Source organism: Parasteatoda tepidariorum, chromosome 10 (assembly GCF_982258835.1).
Source record: "Parasteatoda tepidariorum strain Cologne lab strain chromosome 10, Ptep-v5.0, whole genome shotgun sequence".
In the NCBI taxonomy this organism is placed as follows: Eukaryota; Metazoa; Arthropoda; class Arachnida; order Araneae; family Theridiidae; genus Parasteatoda; species Parasteatoda tepidariorum.
Genome location: NC_141764.1, coordinates 64527045 through 64552467, shown reverse-complemented (window position 1 = coordinate 64552467; position 25423 = coordinate 64527045). Strand labels below are relative to the sequence as shown.

General features: G+C 28.5%; 1 protein-coding gene across 4 annotated transcripts in view; it reads right to left on the bottom strand.

Annotated features, from left to right (window-relative positions):
• Window positions 1-20258, bottom strand: part of LOC107455013 (hapless 2) — a 50420-nt gene extending 30162 nt beyond the window's left edge. Inside the window, exons 1-3 of one of the 4 annotated variants that reach the window (XM_087154117.1) lie at window positions 19923-20258; window positions 1381-1521; window positions 558-695 (exon numbers count right to left, since the gene is read on the bottom strand). In XM_087154117.1, coding sequence (XP_087010243.1) covers window positions 558-695; window positions 1381-1521; window positions 19923-20129 — 486 coding nt within the window. In that variant the 5' untranslated portion in view covers window positions 20130-20258. Of the gene's footprint in view, window positions 1-557; window positions 696-1380; window positions 1522-3075; window positions 3861-19922 lie in introns of those variants that run through there. The other 3 variants (XM_087154116.1, XM_087154118.1, XM_087154119.1) reach the window with 3 other exon arrangements.
• Window positions 20259-25423: the final 5165 nt, after the last annotated feature.

Sequence of the window (25423 nt, the reverse complement as noted above, 5' to 3'; positions counted from 1 at the left end):
AAATTGAAAAATTAACAGTTTTAATATTTTAAAAATTCTAAAATTAACCACAACGATATTATAGAGATGAATATTTAAAAAAATTAACAAATACGATATCGTATCACAAGTATTATCAATAAGGATAATTATAAATTCAACAAACATTGATTGGTGAGAATCAAAATCAACTATGACAATATCTTATAAGTACTGTTGATAACGATAATTATCTCATACAAAATTATCGTTAATAAATTAAATTTGGGTATCATTACTGTCTTAAGTAATAACAGTGCGAATCCGTTCAATTAGAAAAATATTGAAATACATCAATAAATCCTGTTGATCTATACTATATTGAAAGTCCACTGTTATTGAGCACAAGTATATAAACAAATATATTAACAAACTACTATTTAAAACAAAAATTAATCTTTGATAATTTTTTTTAAAAAAAATAATGAGTTTATTTTATAATTTTAACTTGCGATTATTTTAACTTACCTCACTATTAATAAGTGAGGTAAGTTAATCATTATCAATATTATCATTAATTAGAGATAATTTTAACTTACTTCACTATAGGGTACAGCCATCCCTTTGTCAAATTTGATTCCACATGTAGGACTTATAGAACTGGTGTCATCACAACCAGAATAATTCTTTGTATTCTCCTTATTAACAACAATTTCAGAAACTTTTCCATTTACAGCCTGAAATTATTTCCAAAAATACTTTAGAATTAAATACAAAATATACCACAACACAAAGACTTCTCTTTACGAGAAAGATTTATTTTTCAGACACTTTTTAACAATTAAATAGGATTGGTTTTTCCTTTCCAATTTGCAGCTTGTTTTTTAATGTTATTTTTATCTGAATATCAGCACAACTAACTTTTCACATTAAATAAAAGAAGCAGAAAAACATGCCTTTATTCATAATATACAAAATAGAATTTATCCTGTTTTTCTTTGATATTTTATTAATGACACTTATTTTCTCACACTAAGTATTTTTGGCTAATTAAATGTCATTTAAATTACAGCTAAATGTTATTGTATGAATACTGATCTTAATCATCATTTATTTAGTTATTTTATTAAATTGCATATATTTCGATATTTGCTTACCATAAAGATCTATTATCCAGAAAAATCCATTTCTGAACTTCCTGAAATTTTGCTGATTCTGATTAAAGGATTTACTTATTAAGTATTTTTGATCAAAAGGTTTCTGGTTAATAAAACTACATTCTAAAAGTATTCAAGCAATATCATAAAATGTTTTAAGTATTTATAATAAAAAATTGAATAAAATTTTTTTTTTCTGATTTACATTTTTATTGCATATTAATCTGTTTTTGCATAGAAAAACCTCTGGAGGAAGGATACTTACACTTAAATATTTGAAAGGGTATGCAAGTATAACTTGATCTTGTCGAAGCTGCAATACTATAGGATTCAATAGTCTCAATTTCAAACCAGTATTCGGATCAGACACTTCCTTAACATAAATATATTGAAGACCTTCTGCTGACTAAAATAATAAGAATACATACAATTAACACTCATAAATTCTAGACCATCTAAAAAAAAAATTTCAAACGTGTTTCTTTCTCTTTTTTTCTAGAAAAAAAGAAAATATTAAATCTGTTACTAATATCTCCATCAGCTTTTTTACCACGTTTAAATCAACTTGCCTTCGTGTATGTCTGTTCGGGTGGAATTTTGTAATCGATTTTAAACTAACTTCCCGACTAGCTACAGACTTCAAATTTGGCACATAGTTCAGAGTTGGATGACAATGCATGAAAATGAAGAGAAAAAAGACATACAAAGTAAAATAAAATTAAAGAAAAAATAATATTTTCGCGATTGTCTTTTGTTGTCGATTTGATTATTTCAAATTAGTGTCACAGGTCAGTTGAAATGTTTTGTGTATAGTGAGTGAAAAAATTGAGATTTTGGATGTGAGTACATCAAAAAAAAAAAAAAAAATTTAAACCATGTTTTTGTAGTGGAGAATAATAATTAAAAACAAAAATTGGAAAAACGTGGAGTGCATGAAATACATAACAGTACATATACACATTTTCTTACTCATACACATGCACATCCACATTCAGATACAATTACAGATATACATACACATATTCTCATGAGCACACATACTGTTACTGTTATGTATTTCATGCTCCCCATGCTTTTCAAATTTTTGTTTTTTTAATTATTATTCTCCACTACAAAAACATGGTTTTTAAAAATATTATTTTGATTTTTTTTAATATTTATCTTTTTCTTCTTGACTATGCTACATTGTGGTACATTATACAAATGATCTAAATTAAATGATATCCCAGATTTAAATAAATAGTTCCAAGAACCTAAAGCGAAAAAATGTACTTGATCAAGTAAAACTTAATTAGCTTCAGAGAAAATATGAAGATAGTAACAAAAGACAACATGTTTCGAGCCTTCAAAAAAAGGCACCTATTCTCAAGACCTGCCTCGTGACTCTTGAGAATGGGCTACCTATAGGAAATAAATCCCCTATGAAAAGAATTCTACATCTCTCTTTTTCTAACTATGCCTTAAAAATATTCATGACCTCAAAAACTGATACGGAAATCTCCTCGCCATTATAAACAATAAACACGAATTTTGAAAAATTATTTTTAAAATACAAGGAATGATTTCCGTATTCATTCCTGGGCCAAAATAATCACCAAGTTTTACAAGTTCCAGGCAGTGGCCTAGGGAAACTAAATAAAAAAAACAGATGGGGACCAGCACTTTCAATACACTTAAATATATATGCATATTTTTTAAAATTTCTTTGGCACCTTGGAAATCGGAAATTTTTTAAAAACCAATGCACGACGAGTATTGACTGAATCATTATGCGTAATATAAAGTACAAAAAAAACTGATTAAAGAATTTAGTACAACTTAACCAATAAATAAATATATTACAATGGCAATTTGTGAGCAAATAGTCCACTGAATTATTAAAAAGTCTCACGAAGAAAAATTCCTAAATAAATTACAATTACATACAAATATAACATAGACGTCAAAAAGAATTACCTACTTTCTATTTAATACTCTGAATTTTTTAAAAACAGAGACACTTAAAACTTAAATAATGAAATACCAAAGATGAATGGATTTAAAAGTTTCATTTAATACATGTTGGCAACTCTGACTTAACATTTAAATTGCTGAAAAAAGCAAGAAAGAGGTTTCTTGGGATTATTATCATAACTACGGCAAGGCCAAGTGCCGCCAATTTTTTGGCGACCTATTTGGATAGGTCGCCAAGGGGTAGGAGGAAAAAGAGAAACCCGATCATGACATCACGACGGAAAGGGGGAAGATGGGGGAAAGAAAAGGCGCTCTCTAAGAGGAGAGGACCAAAAAAGAACGGTGTTACCGTCGTGATATCAGGAACGGGGAGGAAATTGAAATAACAGGTACAGAAGATAGAAAAAAAATCGCATGCAAAATGTAAACATAGTTCAAGAGTGAAAAATCTGGGTTTTAAAGAAACAAGGATAACGAAGTAGAAAATCAAAGATAAACATAAATAAACACTTACTTATGGAAACTCTATTCAAGTAGGCTAATCCATTTTAAAATTGTTAAGTTTTGACTGTTAATTCGAAATGGAAAGTTTGGCAAACGTAATAATTTTTATATTTATTGCATATTAAATACTATGCTTTTAAGGTAACGTTTTCAATGAAACAAAACTATTTTTTTCTTTAAATAACTAATTGAATTAAACTTTCTCGGAGAAATTTCTAATTAAACTTCAATTTATGGTTATCGATTTCTAAACAAAATAATTATTATATTAAAACTGAATACATAATACTTTTTTTTCCAGTATTTAAACATTATAATACTCTATACAATTTAGATCTTATTTAAATAAATTAAGCAAAGTAAATGGTGTTTTTTTTTAAACATAAATTTTAAGCAAAATTATACTAACTTTAAATTTATATTTACTTTTTAAAAAAAAAACAATAATTAGTAAAAAATAAAGATGCATTACGTCTAAATTATACACTATAAAATTTTTAAAATACAGGGAAAAAAACTTACTTCATTTACGAATAAACTTCGAGTCGAAAGAGAAGGGGGAAAATAAACAGTAACTTTTTAATAATCGCAAATTAACAAATCTTAATTAACAAATCTTGAATTAACAAAAAAAAGGAGTTTGAAATTAAGAAATAAAATTATATTTATTACAAATTAGACAATTTTAATAAATTATTAATTCAAATAAAAACTCTTACAAAAAAAAACAGTTTGCAAAACTTTCCACTCAGCCATATTGAAAGACAGAAGTGCGCGCTTTTCTATCGAACCAATCAAAACGTTAGTTTTGGCGTGTTAGGCGGGAAACTTGCCAAAGCATCACATGATCTTTTTCTTAGAAGGCATTCCTCCCACAGCCTTAGAGGAGCCTAAGCCCACAGCTGCACTGGGGGAAAAATTCATCAATGTCAAAGTTCATCTTCTAGAAAAGACCGCTCTCTTTCTATTCAACTGAGCAATCTGAAATTATCACACCCCCTTCAATGGGACTTAGAGGAAATTTATTACCATTGCAATACTGAAGTTATGCTTTCATGACTGAAAAAATATTCCTTATAAACTAAATTTTTTATGACTTAAATTATTGCGTAATAGTAACTTCCATTAATAATTAGGGTGAATAAAATTCAAAATAAATAAAATTTTTTTAGAATAAGAGCATTCAATCAAGTAAAAAAGTATGTATTACGACAGCGATTCCCAAATTTTTTTCGATTATGAAACCCTGTATGATCCAACTTTTTTCGACGGAACTCCGATTTTGTAAATGTAATAATTTTACGCATGTAACAATTTAAAACGCCTTATGTAAACATTTAATGCATTGATATCCACGAACTAATTTTCAGAGGCACTAAATAGTTTAAAAATTATTGAACTCCTAATAATTAACATTTCAACATATTTTTTGCTCAAATAATTTCTCGGTATTAACTTCTGTTTCGAATTCTATAAATAACACCTATAGTCTTCAATTAATTATTAAAAAGAAGTTTTATCTAGTGTCAACAGAAAAGGGTTAATGGGTTCAATCATTTAATCTTTTTTTCATGGTTTTTCAGAAATCTAGATTCTGATATTTTATTAATACTTCAGCAAGCCTCGGGGGGGGGGGGGTGCCAGGAAGAAACTGCCATGTAATAAATCAATTATATGCATTTGCCTTCAATAAAATTGACCCAACCTAATATTTATTTCTGAGTTCAAAAATTGATCTCAGAAATAAATATTGGGTAGGGTCAATAAGGTTCATATAATAAACTAGTTTTAAAGTCCTGCTTTCACGAATTCGCCTCTCCCCTTCTATGACTTCTCATTTATTAATTCCATATAGCTGATTACGACCTTAAAGGTTTTTAACAAAAAGGATGGAAATAGTGCACTTAATCGTCGTTGAAGATTTATATATTTGCTTACCAATCTGCAGTGGACGTTAGCACATCTTAATTACATATTAACTGAAACTGAAAAATAAAATTAAAAAAATTTCTTTTTTTATTATTCACTTTCGAATAAGATTCCTTAGTTTAAGAAATTTTAAATTGTTACTTTTATACATGTAATATAAAAGAAATATGATAAAAAGTCATTAAGAGTGGTGAAATACGATTCCTCTAAATTTTTCTCATCAATCCCACAATTTCAATTGAAAAATTCTGATGTCGGTGAAAATCTTCTTGTTTTTCGCATTTGATAAGTTATTTATTTTCTGGTTGTCTTTCTTTGAAGATTGAAGTCTTTCGAATTTTCTATTTTGAAGAATTCAAATAATAAAATCAATAATACAGAAAGTTACATTAAGATTGAGAAGAAGGACACATCCATAAAATAATATTAAAAAAATTTAATTTCTGACATAATAAACTTTTTTCGGGAAATTTTATTATTCGTGCTTACATAAAACTGAAGCATAACGGAATAAAATTATCTATTGGTAGCGATGCAATGTGTTCAATTTCTATCCGGTTGAGTTCCCTTACCGTCAGGCTAACAATGGACGGTTTTTCTCTTCTCCCACGAATACGCGTTAGTTTTAACTACAAAATTCTTCACGAAATCGAATTTGGTCGACTTGATAAGGTTGCTGGGCTTGACTTAGGAATCCTCTTATCTTCTAGGTGTAGTTGAAAATGACAAGGTTTAACATTAACAGCTGCAAATGTTTTAGGTAGCTCCCATCGTCCATCATAAGTTACGTCTGTAGTTTATACATATATACACCTAGATTTTTTTTTTTCTGTTTAGTTTTGAATAACTGGACCCAGCTAAGTTTTAGGACCCGCTACGTATTATTAGCATTTAATTATTATCATATTATTAGCCTAATTATTAGCATTTATTTATGATGTGCTTAAACTTCAGATGTAGCCAATAATTCCAAAACTCATAGCTTTTCCAAAATGAAAAATACTGAAGCTGAATAGATTTTCCCGAATCGACAAATTGTTTGGTTATTTGCGGAACAGATCAAAATACCGTGTTTTTTATTATTATCAAATCAATAAATAATTCTTTTCTTAGCAAGTCGACTCCAGAAGTTGATTTTCTTAGATAAAAATATTTAAATAGTCAGGGCTGATTGTGCTCCGGAAAAAATCCGGATTTTTCGCTAACAGAGTGATCTTCGATCTCCGGAAGTTTCCGGAGATCGAAGGTCTAGACCAGTGATTCTCAACCACTGTGCCGCCAAATTTTTAAAATGTGTCGCCAAATATTAGAAATGATACAATAAAAATTAAAATGCTTTTTTTATTACGAGTAAAGTTTAAACTAAAGAAAAGTGTATATTATGTATAATATCATATATATATATATATATATATATATATATATATATATATATATATATATATATATATATATATATATATATATATATATATATATATATATATATATATATATATATATATAATATTATATATATATACTTTTACAATTTTTCCGGGCTTTAACAGCTTGAAAATCTTTGTCATCGATTGTCTTGTCTCTGACAATCTCAAAATAAGTTAAAATAAGAAGGAAGCATTTAAATTTAAATTGTCTATGGCAATTTCAAAAAATGTTGAAATAAGTAGAAAATTTAATGACCATTAAAATTATTAATTAACAAAAGAAAAAAAACTAAATATGACTTTCAAACGGAAATAAAAGCTAATCATTAAAGTAAGCTATGCAATTAATAGTTTATAAAAGTGAATTAGCAAAGGATAACTAACAAAAAAACATACTAACAATTAATTAGCAAAAAAACTAGTTAACAAGAAATCACACAAAAATAGCAATGTAGAAAAACTAACAGTTAATAACTATAGAAAACAAGTTAACAATTAATAACTAGCAAAAAAATAAATAACTGTTACCAACTAATACAAAATTAGTCGAAAGAAATAATTATCTTTTAATAAACGTGCTTTTGTTGTACATATTATTTTATTTCACATTCAAAATTATTATCACTAACTATTTAACACAGTGTATTATAGGTAAGTAAACAACTTTTAAACTAATTTTTTTTTATTGTGTGCCGGCAAATTTCGAAATCGTTAAAATTGTGACGCCACAAAAGAAAGGTTGAGAATCACTGGACGTTTCAAAAAATCATTGATCACAGAAGTTTCCGGAAATCAAATTTTCAAGTTTTTTTCATTTGTTTGTAAGGGAGAGCCAGAGAGATACTTTATAAGCTTATATTCATGATAAATATTCATTTTTTATCAGTAAATAGTTGTTACAATCATAAACTCCAGAAAAACATATTTGTAAATTTTAATTACTTCTTATGGTCATCATAGGTATGTGTAAATGGTATAGGTATGTGTAAAATTTTAAATATAACTCTTAAATATAAATAAAAATTTTAAATATAAAAGTAAACTCAGAAATGTTGAGAAAAAGGAAAAAAAACCTTGTTTACATTTGTTTCAATTTACGCTTTTTCTTTTTTTTTCTTTTTTTGTTTTCTTTTTTAAACTCACGACATTTTTTGGAATTTTGACTTGGGCTCACAATTACCCCCGAATAGCATTCATTACATCCTGCTTCACTTGTAATCTTTATTTTGTCACACTTTATTAACGTCATTTTTTGATCAACGTATCTACACGCTCTGTAAGATAGCCTATTTCGAAACTTCTGTGCTTATGATATTAAACTATACATTTATGATTTAAATTAATCTTAGCAAGTGTTATTTTTATAACCATAAGTTTAATGACTACAATGAAGATTTATAACATAATTTACCCAATTGTAAAAATATAATATTCTGTATATTGTATATACCAGTTATATAAGTCGACCCGCTATATTTTTGATTGCGCACTTGTAATTTTTGGTATGTCAGGTGTATAAGTTGACTGCTGAAAAAACCAAATAAGAAAATTTTTAAAACGAAAAAATATGAAAAAAAAATTATTTTAAGTCTATAAAGACTATTAAGTCTAGAAAAAAAAAACTATTAAGTCTAGTATCTGCAAAATTTTCTTTAGTTAAAAATATTCCACATTGTACTCACTCGCATTTATGTTACATAAAATGAATTGTAATTACTGTAAAATCTAATAAAAAATGTGGAATTTCGAATTCTTTGTATGAGGGTGGAGAAAATTTTGTGTGGAACTCAGTAGTTTAAATTTGAAGCTTTATGGTATTTTTTTTCATTGTGTTATATTTTTTTTAAATAACTTCTCTTATTTAAATTTTTCTATCTGAAAGTAATTTAAAGTACGGTTTTTGAAGAAAAAAAAACTTTATAAGTAAAATTTATTGCAAGCATATTAAGAATAGTGTTGTAAAGGGCAAATTGATACAGAGTTATTCATATCTATCTCATTGAGTGAAATGCATCGATATTTCATGATCAACGAATGTCCGACTTTATTACTGGTGCATAAGTGCCTGATTTACGTCAAATTTTGAAGGTATGAAAAGCCTTATTTCTTTTATTATTATTTCTTCTATTATTAATATTTTTTCAACCTTATTTTTATTATTATTATTTCCACCATACAACTAAGAATTTTCTATTAAATGATTATTATTAAATTTTATATTAAATGAAACTCTTAAAAAAAAAAAAAAAACTGGAAATAATGAATGAGTGATAGCTAAAATTTTTCAAGACTACTGAAAAATGCTTAAATTTATCTTTCACTCGTAAACTCGATTCTTGAGTTATTTTTTCCAATATATATTTCCTTTAAATTAAATATTTTTAACTGCTTAAAATATCTAGTTTTATCTCACATTTGCGACCACTTTGAAAAATTTTCCAGATCGTGGGAACCCTGCAGCAAGTAAGATACAATTTCATGCGTTTTTTTCAACTTTTTAATTTTTTAACTTTAAGCAACTTTAAAATAGTTATTGACTAACATAAAGGAAGTGAGAGATAAGTGTTCAAAAGATTTTAATAATAAAAAAAAATGGGAAAAAATGCTAATTACAGTTAACCGTCTTAATAGAGTATACTACAAATAAATTTCTTAGTATAAAAAAGTCAATTTTTTTTATCAATTATATTTTTTAGATATTTTAACTCTTCTTTCTTCTCAATATAAAGTTTATTCTATTAATAATTTATGCTTTCTCCAAATATAAATTTAAAAAACCCATGTAGGAATTTTTAATACATTTTTTTACAATTAATCGTTTTATATATTTAGTTTAACATATTTAGTTTTATATATTTAGTTATTTAAAACAGTTTTTCATATTTTTCGAACCATAGTTGTAGAGTTGGTAGTTGAAATTTTCGACTCCAAATTTTTCAGAAAGCCAATCACCGACCTATAATATATTGGAATTTTCATTTAATCTTAGATTCAAGACATGCATTTGTAAAAAATATTAATGCACAGTCACGCATAACAAATAAATGTCTTAACCCAAGCTGATTCTGTAATAAATATTGAAGGAAACTAACCATGATACATTAAATTTAATTTTTACCTTTAGAACTTAGCTTAATAAATTTGACTTAGGAATTTTATGAGCTGAAGGATACCTTATTTGTTAAATATTTAATTAAATAATTTATAAATATGTATTATTTGCTATAAAAATTGGTGAAATGTTAACATGGATTGACATGAAATCATAATTATAAATACATTTTTAATTATAAAAGTGTATTAGGATGTAATTATTTAAAAAGTAAGTAATTTTACAAAAAAAAAAAAAAATATTTTTAATTATGCGTCAATGATATGAACCTATCAATCTAAAAGATATTCGTTTAACTTTATTATTTGTAATGTATTTATGCTTTTAGAAATAATTACAGCTCCATAGACAATATTAATTTTAAAATAATCAAAATCAGGAATTAAAGTTTGTAAAAATACGAAATAGTTTTGAAAGATCGCCTTGAAAGTGAAAATAGAATGAATTACAAAGAATAATAAAAGTAACAGAAACATTTAAGTTCCCTCACCCCCTTTTTTTTTTTATCTCAAAGGTGATTTATATTTTCGCAATTAATATTATTTATTTTCATTTAATCATAACGTTTTGCTGTTTCCAGGAAATCAATAGCTAGATTGTCCCTCAGTCTCAATAGCTTTATGTGTGCTTTTTTAATATTTTAGTAAAAAAAAAATAGGCTCAAAAACGTTTAAAGATTATAAATTAATTTTGTAATAAGTAATAATTTAAACGATTGTAGTAAGATTAATAAAAGTAATATTTCTATCCTCATGATTATAAACATTCCTCTAAATCATTTTCATAATCGGAGTTGGGCTAATTTTTTTACAATTCCGATTTATAGACATGATTATTTTGAATGCAGAATTTATTGAAAAGTTAGGAAAAGGTTATTTAGTTTATTTTATTTAGTTGAGTCAGATTACAAATTCTCTCTACGACCTAGCTCTTATTTGATTTTTGTATTTATAAACTTTAAAAAAAGCTTTTTTTTCTTTTTTTTTTTTAAATTTTTGCAACTAATTTTGCTCTATTTGAAGATTTAATTGTTTACACCAATTAAATATTTTTCCTTGAACAAATTTCAATAAACTACACTGCGGTCTGTAAGATATTAATAAATGCAACTAAATAAATGAACAAAAAAAATGATTATTTTGAAGATTTTAAATTTGAAATTTTTTTTCTTCCAATTGTCATGTTTCCAAAGAATCACCCATATAACTGTCTAATATTAACATTTCAAGTTACTTATGCTTGCATATAAATCAAATGCCTTTAGTCTGAATCTATTGTCTGCAACTGGATCACAATATTATTAGGCATGCTTAATTTTTAGTGGGATGATAAGTGGTTATGAAGAAAGTTTCAAATAAAAAATTTATGATAGAATTTTTAAATAAAAATGAAAGCTTAATGCAAGCATTACTTTTTATAAGCATTTATGGAGAAAAAGAAATTTGCTAAAGCTATCTAAATTATAGGAAATTTTGCCATTTATAATGGACATTTTAAAGGAATTATTAAATATATTGTAAGAAATGGTGTATTATATTTATATAGTATTTGACTATTTCGAAACCAAATCTTATCAATGAACACACAAAGAATACCTCCCATCCATTAATCATATGGTACTTGCGAACCTAATCCCTGCACCATGACGAAAGTGCTACAGCGGATGTTAGCAATAAAGCCCTGACCTTGGAATTTATGGTTGTTGGTTGATAATAGATAACTAAAAGTTCGATGTAGATTGTTAAAAATTAAATTTATAATTGTTATATAAGATTACAAATGAGATGAGCTAAATTATAATCATTAAGATATATAACCTGAGTTTCATGTCAAAATTACTGATTTAAATAAATTGCAAGTTGCATTTTATTTAATAATAAAAAATACTATTTTCGACTATTCGAAATATTTGTAAACATAGCATAATTTCTCTTATTGTTTATTATACTTTGCTTAGTTCAAGCCTCTCTTTACAAACTATTTAAAGTAAACCCCCCTCCCTCTCTCTCTTTCTATTTTTAAATTGAAAATAATACAGAGATGAATGTGCTCCGGAAAAAAATCCGGGTTTCCAGATGTTTCGCTATTTGCGATCAGGAAATCCACAGTCCAGAAGTTTACAGAAATCATCGATCACATTTATGTATAAAAATCCTTGTATATTTTATTTAAAAATATTAGAACTAGAATTTATTCTTGGCATCTCTTTCATTTGTAAATATTTTTTCTGGTAGAATAATAAATGTGATTAGAGATAAAAGTAAACTAAATACATAATTATTAATTTAAATTATGCTGCATATAATTTATGTTGACTTTCACGTTGTGAAAATATCAATGATTTAAATTTATAAAGATATTAATTTTTTGAAATGCGTCATTAATGATTTTACTCAGGAAATTTTCAGGATTTTTTAATTGGGCTCACAATTACCCCTGATAATAAGAATAGGGGTGGAAAATAAGACACTACTCGTAAGTGGAATAAAACAAAATTTTTTATTTGTCATGCTGCTCGAGAATATTTCAAATAAGAAGTTAAGAAATTCTGTAGAATATTAGCTATTAGTTGTGGTGCAGCTACATTTTCTTACAACTCTGAAATCAAGAAATTGATCCTCTTTTGTATTCTTAGCTGTTGCAATCGAAAATCTTCTGTTATAAATAATGTTGCTTGCTAGTTGAAGGCATCACATATGATTGTGATTTTTGGAACTTACAATAACGCTGTATGGCTAGATTAAAACAAGAGAAAAACAAGCTTAATTTCCCGATACATAGATATTAAATAATTTTTTTATATATATTAAATTGGATTTTTACTTACTGTATTGTAGATTTAATAAGATAGCTTATCCATATATTTTTAATGTTTATTAACACATCATTGTTCATTTTAATTGATAGTTTATAACAGCAAAGATATATTTCATTAATAAAAACTAGTAGGACAAAATATTACTCGTACTAAGATGCAGTTTCCGTGTTTTGAGAGGCACATGTAAGATATGCAATTTAATCACTGCAGGTGCAAATAATTTAATACACGATTTAAAACGCAAAATCATACTCTTTTTTCTTACTAAACATTCCTTCAGATTTTTGACTTTGTAGCTTGAGACGAATAACAAAACATTTCTAACAGTGTTATTGATAAAGATGTTGAGCCATAAATACTAAATAAAAAGACTCATTCTTGTATTGATATCTTTGTTAATGAATATATTCGGACTTCTCTTTTTGAATTAAAATTTGCCTGGTTTTTGGGAAAGTACTGCACAATTTTCTCAGATTTTTTTGTCCACTCTTTTTGGAAAGCTTATTACGTGTAATATAATAAATTATAACTACAGTGGATACGCAAAATCGTCAGACGTAATTTTCATCCTAGAGCCTTTGATACATCAGATACTGTTCAAGCAATTTTCAGTTCGCTTCTATGTAATAAAATAATAATAAATTTGAACTCATTGAACTTCATAGCTTCGAATTTGGAAAAATCATTTTAGCACATTATTTTACCCAATATCAGATTTCTAAAAATGCAAAAAAGGAAAAATTACGTTAAAAATACATCAGGGAATAAAAATCTTAAATACATATTTAATATCATAATAAACAAATATCTCTCTAAGAAATGGGTAAATAAAAAATGTTTTATAAAAATAAATAAACTTACCTTCCTCTCTCCTTTGTCATTGTCTAAAAATGAGAAAAAACTGTTTCTCCCCCCTCTCTATTATAAAATAGCGGCTGACTTTGAAGATTTTATTTATTTATTTATTTTAACGAAAAAAACATCTTAAAATTTCCTTTAAAGAAATGTAAGGTCAAGAGGAATTTAAAAAAAGTTACACAAGTGAATGAAATGTTTCTTATGAAACTCGTCTCTTAAAGAAAAGATTAATATGTCATTAAATATTATTGTTTGAAGTTTTTGATTATTGGAATATGTCTCACAAAAGTGGGATACTAATTTATTTTATTTTGTTAAAAAATCTTTAATGTTACGAGATGTTTAAAATATGACTTTTAACATTATTGAAAAGAAGGCTCATACGTTTTTACGGGACGTGGTGTAACGCATGATACTTGTCGCCTCTAACACATGATATATGAAATTGAAAAAAAAAATTAGAGATAGTAATAATTTCTGTTATATATGTCAGGAACAATGATAATTACCATATTAGCGACTTGGTTACATTTAAAACGAAACATGAAACTCAATGCGTTTTTTTATTTTTATTTATTTATTCATTTTAAATATTACGACAGTTTCAGAATTGAAAATATTCATTAAATGATTCGGGGATTTTTTTGCAAATTTTTATAAGATCATGTGTTAGAATTTTCATAAGATCATGTGTTTTGTGCTTTTATAAGATCATGTAACACAAATATTAAAACACAAAATTCTCTTTGCAATATTTAGTAATAATTTTAATTAAATCTTTCGATTTTAGTTCTAATCTTAAACTCTAAGCTGGAATTTAATTTTAAAATTTTATGACTGGGAAGAGCATTGACCTGATGTCGTATTCTGATGCATTAATTGTATTGACTTGTTTGGAGTTCTCTCAGAAATGTTTTTTATTTTCAATTTCTTAGTAAAAAAAAATAAAAAATAAATAATTAAATAGATAAATGAAATATTTTTTTACTGATTTGATTTAAATTTTAACAAAATCTTTTTATCGCGTTTAAAGTTATAGTTTTTTTTAAAATTAAACTCCAAATTTATAATTGAAATACGTGCAATGGAAACTAGTATTACTAGTACTAGTATTATACTTTTGCGAACAACTTTTTTTCCAGTTTAAGTGTTGTTTATTATGATGAAAGTTGAGATTGTTGACAATGTAATTTTCTCTATAAATCAACTACAGATATTTCTTAAGATGCAAGCATTCATGATGGATAAAACAAATCAATTAGGTTAAAAATAGCATAAATGCTAAAGAACAAATAAAAGCAGCAAAAGTTCTCTTAGAGCCCTAAAATGTAAATTACATTTTACTTTTATATATACTAAAGTGCAGGTTGGTATAATCAAACTGAAGAAACAAAGAAACACTGTATTGACTTATGTCAAGACACTGTAACTAATTTTATAATACATGTTTATTTAAGTTTTTAAAACTATATACTAAAATATCTGAAATATATTTCTTATTAACAAAATAGTTCACTGTTGCCTTCTAAGGACAAATTATTTTAAATGTATAATTTGCTTTTGTAGATCCATTTACTAAGATATTCTCCAATTAATTATTTTTTATGTAAAAATATTGATTTTTCTGTGAAGATTTTCTTATTATTTATTTTGAATCTACCATTCCTTTTTTTTCTTATACTATTATATAATATCTTATTTAGTAATGTTATAAGATATTGCTCTCTTTTTTAGTCGTATAATTATGAAATAAGGTTTGGTTCTTGTACTTTATCACTTTTGAAATTGCATTTAAAGAAAACAATGTTAAAGTAAAGTGCTGCGTATGATAATGAAATATATATAAATATTTTTTTAAAACTTTTGAAACTGTAAACAAATGAATAAAATAATAAGGTTAAAGTAAAGCACTTTAAATGTATTAACTGCTTTCTCAGGTCTATTCCTTGAGATCTATTTTAATTTATTATTTGAGTAAAAGTATCGATTCCTTTGTGAATAATTTCTTATATATATTTCCAATTGAAAATTATCACCTTTTTCTGATTAAATGTTTAATTTGACTGTACTGTTTATTTTGAATGTATAAAGTGTTTCCTTAACTCATTTCTCAAATCTATCATAGTTCATTATTAGCGTAATAATATGTATTTCATTGTGAAGAATTTTTATTATGCATTTGGAATAAGAAAATTTAATCTATTCTTTTCGTCCTAATTACGCATCTGAAATGTTGAATTTAGCGATAAAAGCAATAAGTAATGTATTGCAATAAAAATACATTATAAAATTTCGTTACATTTGAAATTGCAAACTTTTAAGGTAATTGCCATAAGATCTTCATCCTAATTAAAAAATAATAAAAATAAGGTTAAAGTAAAACATTTAGATGTCTAAGCTTTCTTAGAAACGTTTTCCTCAGATCCATCTTAAATGCATTTTGTATTGAAAAATGCATAGTTCATTTAAATCTTCATCCTATTGAAAAATGAATAAAATGTTTAAATCAAATATGAATTATATTTCAGAAACAAAGAAAAGAAACTGTGGTGCATTATAAGACTTTTTAAAATTATTATTCAAATGTTATCTCATTAATTTTGAGTCAAACAGATTTTTTTAAAAAAAAAAGAATAAAAGGATTAATAACTTTAGATAAGACGTTTGCAAAACGTGTGTTTTATCTTTAGGAACTGACACCGTACGTTATTCAAGAACTAATATTTTGTATACGTTATTTAAGAACAAGAAATCGGAACCGGTTACTTAATAACTGATATATCTTAACCGATAAGTTCTAAGGAGTAGTCAGGGAATTTGAGCCAATGAGAAGGAAGAGGCGTAAACGTCATGATTCGAGGAAAACTGGTTCCCTCCGCCAGAAACGTTATCTTCCTTCCTCGGCGACTCTTCGCCAACTTGCCGTAGTTATGATAATATCCCCGGTTTCTTGAATTTTTATAGTTATCTCTCCATTTCCCCAAGTTTTTGAAGGGAGAGATAATTTTTTTTAATTCATTCGAACACAAGAAAAACATTTCCGAGTTTTGAGCACTGGTTTATTTATGTTTTTGGTCACACAATAGGTTTCCGCATGCTTATTTTTGCTCAGCTGATGTTAAATACTTAATTCAGCTTGAAAAGCCTAAAAAACTCTTTCTACTTACTACTACGTTACCTGATGGCATATTAATGAAGCTAAGAAAAAAGTCATTACATCTACTATTTGTTTATTGGTTTCTCTCATTCATTTGCTAATTTATTTTATACAAAATAAAATCCAAATCGTTGAAAAATATGTAAGTTACAAAATTCTTTCACTGTTTTTATGGAATAAAACGGAACATTTCAAAACGCTTTAAACCAAATAAGCTATTTATTAAAGTTAATTCTAATTTGGTCTAATACATATTTATAACACAATTTTATAAAATAATATCATGGCTTTTTTTATTACCTAGGATGTCTACAGGAAGGGCAACCAGGAAATATAATCATTAAAATATTTCTCAAATCATAATTCTTTTTCTATTATTACTTCTGAAAAATATTTTCCAAAGTCAAATTCAATTGATAAAGTTAAGCATTTAAATCAACGATTTTCGACTATATTGTTCTCATTTTCAACTACATTTAAATTTTAATTCGCGATCGCAACGCTCGAGTACGCCGTCTAGCGGGAGCCTGTAAATATCGGACATTAATTTATCACGTTTTCATTTAGTTCCATCAAAGTCATTGACTGAATCAGACGCCATTTTTTAGCAGCAAATAAGAAACAAAATTTCCCTAAGGAAAAGGCCGAAGAACTTGAAAAAAATCTCCAGAATATTAGTAAATCTTTCAGGAACAGAACACGCCAAACATTTGAAGAAAAATTCCTCAATAATTTTAAATTTCTATTATCAACAAACTTGCAACTGATGACTTCCGATTTCGGATACTGTTACAGATGTGTGTATTAAGGTAAAATGCATTTCTTCTGTCTTCAATTCATTACGAATTAAAGTGAAGTCAACATTGCTTTCGTCATTCCAGTGAATAAATATGAATTCAGAACATACAGAATTGTAATAGTTATAGCATATTCTTCTTCGTTATAGAATAGTATATATTTCTGTATCCATATAATTCGGAAAACAACAACAAAAAATTATCCAAGTTACTTGAAATAGTGCCATTTGTGCTGATTCTTAATTAATTTAAATCGTTTTCTTGGTAAGTTTTTTTTAATTTTGAAAGAATAAGTTCAACTAGAATTCAGCTATTCTGTTTTTAGCTACATATTCAAATTCATATCAATTATAAAATTTTGCTGTGTAGTATGTTATCTAAAAGTAATGAAGGTATAAACTATGTATCTATTATTTGAGAATAAAGTTTTCAAACAAGGAACTTATCATTTTGGAATTCTCCGGGAATCATAAATCAGGTAAGTGCAATGATCTTTACAATAAAAAATTTGCTTGTAAATATTTTTTTTTCATTTGATGATGGTTCTCTACAGAATGGTTTTTTACGTCTGATTAAGAACTATAAGAATAATAAAAAAAAGAAACAATATGAAAGTTTTTATTTCAATGTTAATAATTCTTAAAATCGTTTTTTTTATCCTAAGAATTCTTTATTTTCCGTTTTTTAGTTTATAATTTTTTGATAAAAATTGTTCTCAAAATACTTTTGAAGAATTAAATGGTATAACATTATGTGTTTATGTATATTTCTTGTATATTCCAATGTTTGAAATAATATGATTCAGAAAAGTATGGAATAAAAATTCGGTACTTACGATGTATTAACGCCATCGCCGCTACAGATTTGGCGGTTTTTAAGTGCCGCCAATCTACACTTAAAATTTTTGCGACAGTTCATAAAATAAAACACTTTATTTAAAATCAAAATAGTTAATCGGATTTCGGTGGAAAATGAGCCGATATAGAGTTTAGCATAGATTCAAAACAATCATATCGCCATATGAACTCTGATGAATAAGATTCCAAATGAAATAACATTTCCAAAACGTACGTTTGCCAAGATAAAGTTTTATGTTGTGGGAATTGGTACATTTTCGTTTTTTCGGTCAAATATTTCCCTCCTGAAAAAATAAAATTGCATCTTGTTTTGTTTTTGGCAAATCCCAAAGACGAATATTCGTAGCACTAAAAATGGCGACAAAAAAGAATTGTTTTTTGTTTTTGTTTCGTCAGCATTCTTTATTTTACGTTTCTTAGTTTCTAAATAATGATTTTTATTGAAACTTGAAATTTTTTGATAAAAATTGTTGTCAAAAAACGTTGTTTACAAAATTAAATTTCATAAAATTATGAGGCTTATGTATACTTTTTGTTCATTTTAATTTTTGAACTAATATGATTCTTAAAACTATAGAATGTAAAGTTTAAATGGGCCTTTCATGTTATATCATTAAATTTAGTAATACTATTTCTCGGGCATTAGGTTTTAACTCTTATAAGAATATACATATTTTTTTCTGTTAATGTACAAATATTTTTCCGATGTGTTTTGGATATTCCTTCTCTAATAAAAAGAGATACCATTTTGTTTTCGGTTGTACAAGAAAGAAGATCAAGCATTTTTCTTTTTTAAATTTAATAAGCCACATTAAAGAAGGAACGTTGCAATGCTACACGCTACATTAACGACGTCTCCAGAGTAACTGAATGACGGTTCATATGGAAATCGCAGGTAAGCGTCTCATACAACAACGCCCCCTATAGTTCGTTGCGATCGCGAATGGTTAAAAAAATTAATAAAAATTATTTTTGCATAATTTTTTTATCAATAATTTTTGAAAAACAAAATAAAAAAAATAAGCATTAGCGTAGTAATTTTTAATTTTCTATTGTTTTTAGTTTTTGATTTATTTTCTAATAGTAAAAAAATAAAAATTAATTTCATGACATTAAATTTAAAAATGCAACTTATGTGCTGAGTAATATAAAATATAATATAATTTCATATTTATTACTTCTAGAAAAAAAATCGTCGTCTTTAAAGAGAAAATCTGTAAAATAATCAAGGAAATATGAAAAGCAATTTCGCAAAGAATTAACTGTTTATAATTAAACTGTGTTTTTAGAAGGGAATAGCTGTTTGCTGCTTCCTAAAAATTACAATGTAATGCATACAGTGAAAAAGAGAATTAATTTTCGATAACATATAATAAATCCTCAAAAGATACTTACCTTCCCAGAATTCTGAATATTTATGATCAATCTTATTTTCCTGTCACAATCTTCGATAATATGAAATGGAGGAATGAAATTGTCTTTATCTCTCTTTACACAGGGAAGCAATGTGCCATTAACCATCAATTCAAGTTCATATGATATTTGAAAGATATAAAATAATGTTAAAACTAACATGAATTCTTTCAAAACTTTATCACCCATTTTGTTTATTGAAAACAATGTTCCGAGGCCAATTCAAATCAAATTGTATGAAAAAAAAAATCACCCGTGAAATAAATATATACTCATGTCATACCACATCAGTTTAAATTTTGCTTCTGAGATTCTGCATCTCCGCATTTAATACTTTTGCGAGCAGCAAATTTTTATAAGTATCACGTTTAAAATAATGCATATTTTATTGAAAAAATATTTTTTAATTTAATGGTAATTGGGTATAATATGAAAAAAGCACAACTACTTCCACTTACTATGAATAACATTTACCTTTTAGTTTAATTAATAAACTGAGTTTTAAATATGCTTACTAAATTCATGAACTTCGGTAAAACAATATAAATTATTTCCAAAGGAACTAGACTAATACAATTCCAACCTAGCGAGTAGCGACTTATAACAAGACACTTCGTTTGATGCTTTTACTTGTTGCTAGAAATCAGGTTCGCAGAAAATGCTGTTTACTAGTTAAATTTAGTAGGAATAACACGATCTGTGACGTAGGCTATAGTATACCAAATTCAGAAATATTATTTTCATAAAATTTAATCGCGAATACAATCTAAGTTTAAGAAGAATTCTTCTGTAACAAACTAACATTTGATAAAACAAAAAAATTTTAAACGCAGTTTGTAACGAATATTATAAGTATTATAGCGTTTTCTATAGTAACAAATATAACAACCTCTATAGCGTCATTTTCTACATTCGTTACGTTACTAGGCCAATAAAGGCCACCACAAAGCACCCAATAGAAATCAAAATGCCAAAAGAAGGTAGCGTGGAATGGCCTTATTTCTTTAAACGGGGAAAGATAAAGGAAAGACCACCTCTATGTAGCGAGCTCCTCTATGTAGCGACCTCCTCTATTTACGACAACTTTTGGGAGGCACAGAATTTTTTTCTCCATAGAATTCGTGTAGAAGAAAACTTTTAGGAGAGATCATCTAAATTTCTCCCAGCGACCGAGCATACTTCTGCACCAAATGGGGAAAAAATTAAATTTGGAAACACAAAAAATATCAACAAAAAAAAATATTAACAAAACAAATAAGTAGATTAAAATGCATTCAAAATATTTGCGTAAGGTCCTTATTTAGAGAGCTCTTTTTGACTATTTCTAAAAGAGACTACAACCTCATATTGCAGTCAAAGTGCACACTAAAGGCGATGTCATCAATGATTTATTTTTTTGAATTTAAAGTTAAGTTAGAGAAGAAAGTTACTTCAGAAAAAAAACTACGCATCTCAAACTAACTAACCTCTTTTAATCTTCCAAAACTAGCTAATTTTTACGATATATAAAATCAAATGCAAACTTAAAATAAAAACATAATTGTTTAGTTATTTAAAGTAGTTCTATTATTTATAATTGGTAATTTTTTTTTACACGCAATTAAATCAGTGAGTATCATTTTTATTAACGTTAAATTTTATTTATCTATCCGGTTTTTTGTTGTTGTTGTTCATTTACCGTCGCACTAGAACTGCTCAATGGGTTATTGGCGACAGTCTAGGAAACATCCCTGAGGATGATCTGAAGACAGGCCATCACAATTTTGATCCTCTGCAGAGGGGATGGCACCCCTGCTTTGGTAGCCCGACGACCAGCACGCAAAATCGAGCACTTTACGGTAGCGGTAGGAGAGTTTAACGAGGACCCATACCGTACACCCTCGTGCCCTACGCAGACTGATCCAAGTGATCACCCACCCGCAGACTGACCGCAGTCAGTGATGCTTGACTTCGGTGATATGCTGGGAACCGTGTCTTAGCGATCAGTCCACTGTGAGACCCGGTTTTCAGATGACAACACAAGTGGTATGAGAAAACCGCACGCAAGGCTCACCAATATGCGCGTCTCATGACACTCAAAATCTGTACCTATGGGTGTCTGGATACTTTTGTCCAGACAGAATATAAGGCACTTAATAACGCACTACTTATGACCATAATACCACCAGAAAAATCGGCTCAAAGTTGCGCTCTAAAAACAGTACCTTGAATTAATCTCGTGCGAATTTCTTGTAACCTTACTAAGGTGTTAAATTAAATCTTATTTACTTTCAAATTGAGCTATATAATTGTGTGATCAAATTAAAGAAGGAATACTTTGCTTCATAACAATGGCTCAATATGCCACCATATTAAGATTGAGGCGAATTTAAACTATATCATAGTTCAACTTTAGCGCAGAGCACCACATTAAGATTGCGGATAGTTTAATTTATATTATGGTCTAACTCATTCCAAATTAAACGAAAATGACGTGAAATGAATGCCAAAAGTACTGAAGATATTTAGAATTTCTTCAAAATGTTACATAGATATGAACTTATAATAATTTATCAAAAAATAAAATCTATCAAACTTAAATATTTCGTAATTTTAAAGAAGCAGAGAAAGATTTCTACTCTGAGAAAAAAAAGTACGGTCAAAACTACAAGTGTATGAGAAAATTGATCGTGGTTTTGGCACTATGGAAACACCAAAAAGCTTGGTAATTTTTACCAACGCTCTTTGGTAATAATTTTGGCAAAATTAACAATTTATTTATTTCAAATGGCAGAGGTAATTGACATGAAAAAGCAAAAACATAGGAACAAAACAAGAAAGTAAAAAGTCATTTCCTTAGGAGCGCTCTTGCTTCCCAATATCGCTCGGTAGATGACGACCCGCGGAGGTCCCTGCAGCACAGGATGTGGCTGCCATCCAAAACAGCTTGGCTCATGCATAGAGAACAATAGGGATCAGGTGCCAGCCCTAAACGAAACAGGTGCGCGGCAAGGCAGTCATGTCCGGTATGTAGTCGAAACTGAGCCACCGCTTCGCGGCGCGGCCAGTCTGGAATGGTGTTCTGTCGAAGATCTCTCCACACTTTGGTTTTTACCCTTTCTGACAATTGTTGGTGGAAATCCCCATGGATTTTTGATCTAATAATCCTTTTTAAAGCTGAAAAGGGGACTGGGCTACTAAGAGCCTGGAGAATTCTTGTGCCTCTCTTTGCCAAAACATCAGCCCTCTCATTTCCTGAAATATCACAATGCCCGGGAATCCATTGTAGGGCTACAGTTTTGCCAAAATGGTGGAGTTTGCGTATCGCATCCTGACATTTTAGAACGTCGCAATTGGAAGGGCAATGCATAGATTCAATCGAGCAAAGCGCCGCCTTCGAGTCTGAAAGGATAACCACATTCTGGGAAAGGCCACCAGCATTCCACTGCAGGACGCTCAAACCGAAAACCCTCGAGGGGCGGGAGCAAAGCGAAGACATGCCGGAAACTACAGATCTCTTAGCTGTCAAAAGACGTTACCAGGGTACACCACGGGGAGGTAGATCTGTAAGCGTACCCCGAATTAACAATAAAATATGGTTTTAAAATATGTGATAAAAGAAATTAACAATACAATGAACGAGATACGAAATTAATTAACAATGCGATAAAACAAATTAACAATAAAATATGGTTTTAAAACATGTGATAAAAGTTGGTAGATGTGGTAAAATTTGGTAGTTTTATCATAATACCTTGGAGCATGGCAAAAAAAAAGAAAAAACATTTATTCGGTTAAATTTGCTTTTCAGTTTTGTATTTTTTAATTAATTTATTTTTTGTATTTTCAAAGCTAAACCACAATATTTTTGGCGGAGCAACTATTTATAAATCAAAATTAGGAGGGCAAATGTTAGGAAACATTTCAATAAAGCAAAGAAACATACAACTTCTGCAGTCCTGTATGTCCCATTGCGGGCTTGCCCAGAGTATTTTTCCATACTACATACTAAGGGCAACCATCCTCCGGAGTACTTGAAGCAATTGACTTCGGAGATAATAAACATTGTTCCTGCTGAAGATCTTAAAATTTATACGGATGGTAGCGGTGACGATCATCACCATGCCGGCAGTGGAATTTACACTATATATCCTGCTGAAATTCACGAATCAAGATCACTAAGAAATCCAGATTTCTGTTCAGTGTTTCGCAGTGAACAGAAATCTGGATTCTGGACAGTCGTAGCTGCATTCAGCACCTGAGCAATTGGGAGAGAGTAGCGGACCGGGCTGGGGTTTCTATACTTCGTTTATTAAATGCCCTCTCAGCCTCGCATGACATCCATATTCAGTGGACACCCTCACACGTGGGTCTTTTTGGCAACTAACGTGATGATCAGTTGGCAAAAGAAGGTACTTCCTTCCCAGCCTCTCCAAACACGGCACTCACTTACACTGAATTATTTTCTATCCGCAAATCTAAAGTTAATAAAGCTTGGCTTGTTCCACTGGATCACAATTGGTATCCCCGCAAGCGTCCTGGAGGAGTCTTGCCTTCAGGGTACACGTGCCGACCAAACCGCTACCTGTAGATTTGTCAGTGGGCATACTAAGAGCCTCACTTTCAGGTTCTTGAGAGACCTCTTCTTTTCCTCGATTTTTTGAAGACTCACTGCCTCATGGATCTGGTATAGCTCCACTATCCCAGCTGGGATTGGAAACAACACACACAAAATTCAACTACAATAAAGCCGTTACCAATTATAACAAACGTGTAAGAAAAAGTAAACAAGACTTCGGGAAAAAGTTCTGCGAAGAAGTAAACTCTGTCTGTAGCAACTAAACTACAAAGAATTCTTAGAGGGGAAGAACAAATCATGGTTGATACCTTAAGAGATTTGGATTCTAACTATGCTGGTACTGAAAAAGGGGTTATGGAAATAATGGCCAAAACTCACTTCCTAGGAGCCAGAGATATAAATAGCAATGAAAGGCAGCATTTCATTGGTTTTATAAAAAGAATCAATAGGAATCAATGGACGTATGCTAAAAACATTATCAACCACAACAAGGTTAAATAGGCAATCTCCTACTTCAAACCACTGAAAAGCCCTGGTCCAGATGGAGTTATTCCTATCATGATTCAAAAGGCAGGAGATCTAATCATTAACCAATCTAACTAGTATATATAGGGCTAGTCTGACTCTAGGGCACAATCCAAAGATATAGCAAAAGACTAGGATTGTTTTCATTACTAAACCTGGTAAAAATAACTATGTCAAAGCCAAATCATTCAGATTAATCAGCTTATCTTCAATCTTTCTCAAAATCATGGAGGAAATCATTGATAGCCATGTTAGAGAATACCAGAGTAGTAACAGCCTCTTGAAAAATCTACAATTCGCCTACGAACCCGGAAAATCTACAGAAACAACTTGTATCTAAGATTGAAGACACCCTGGACAAAAAGAAAATTGCTTTAGCCACAGCCCTTGATATAGAGGG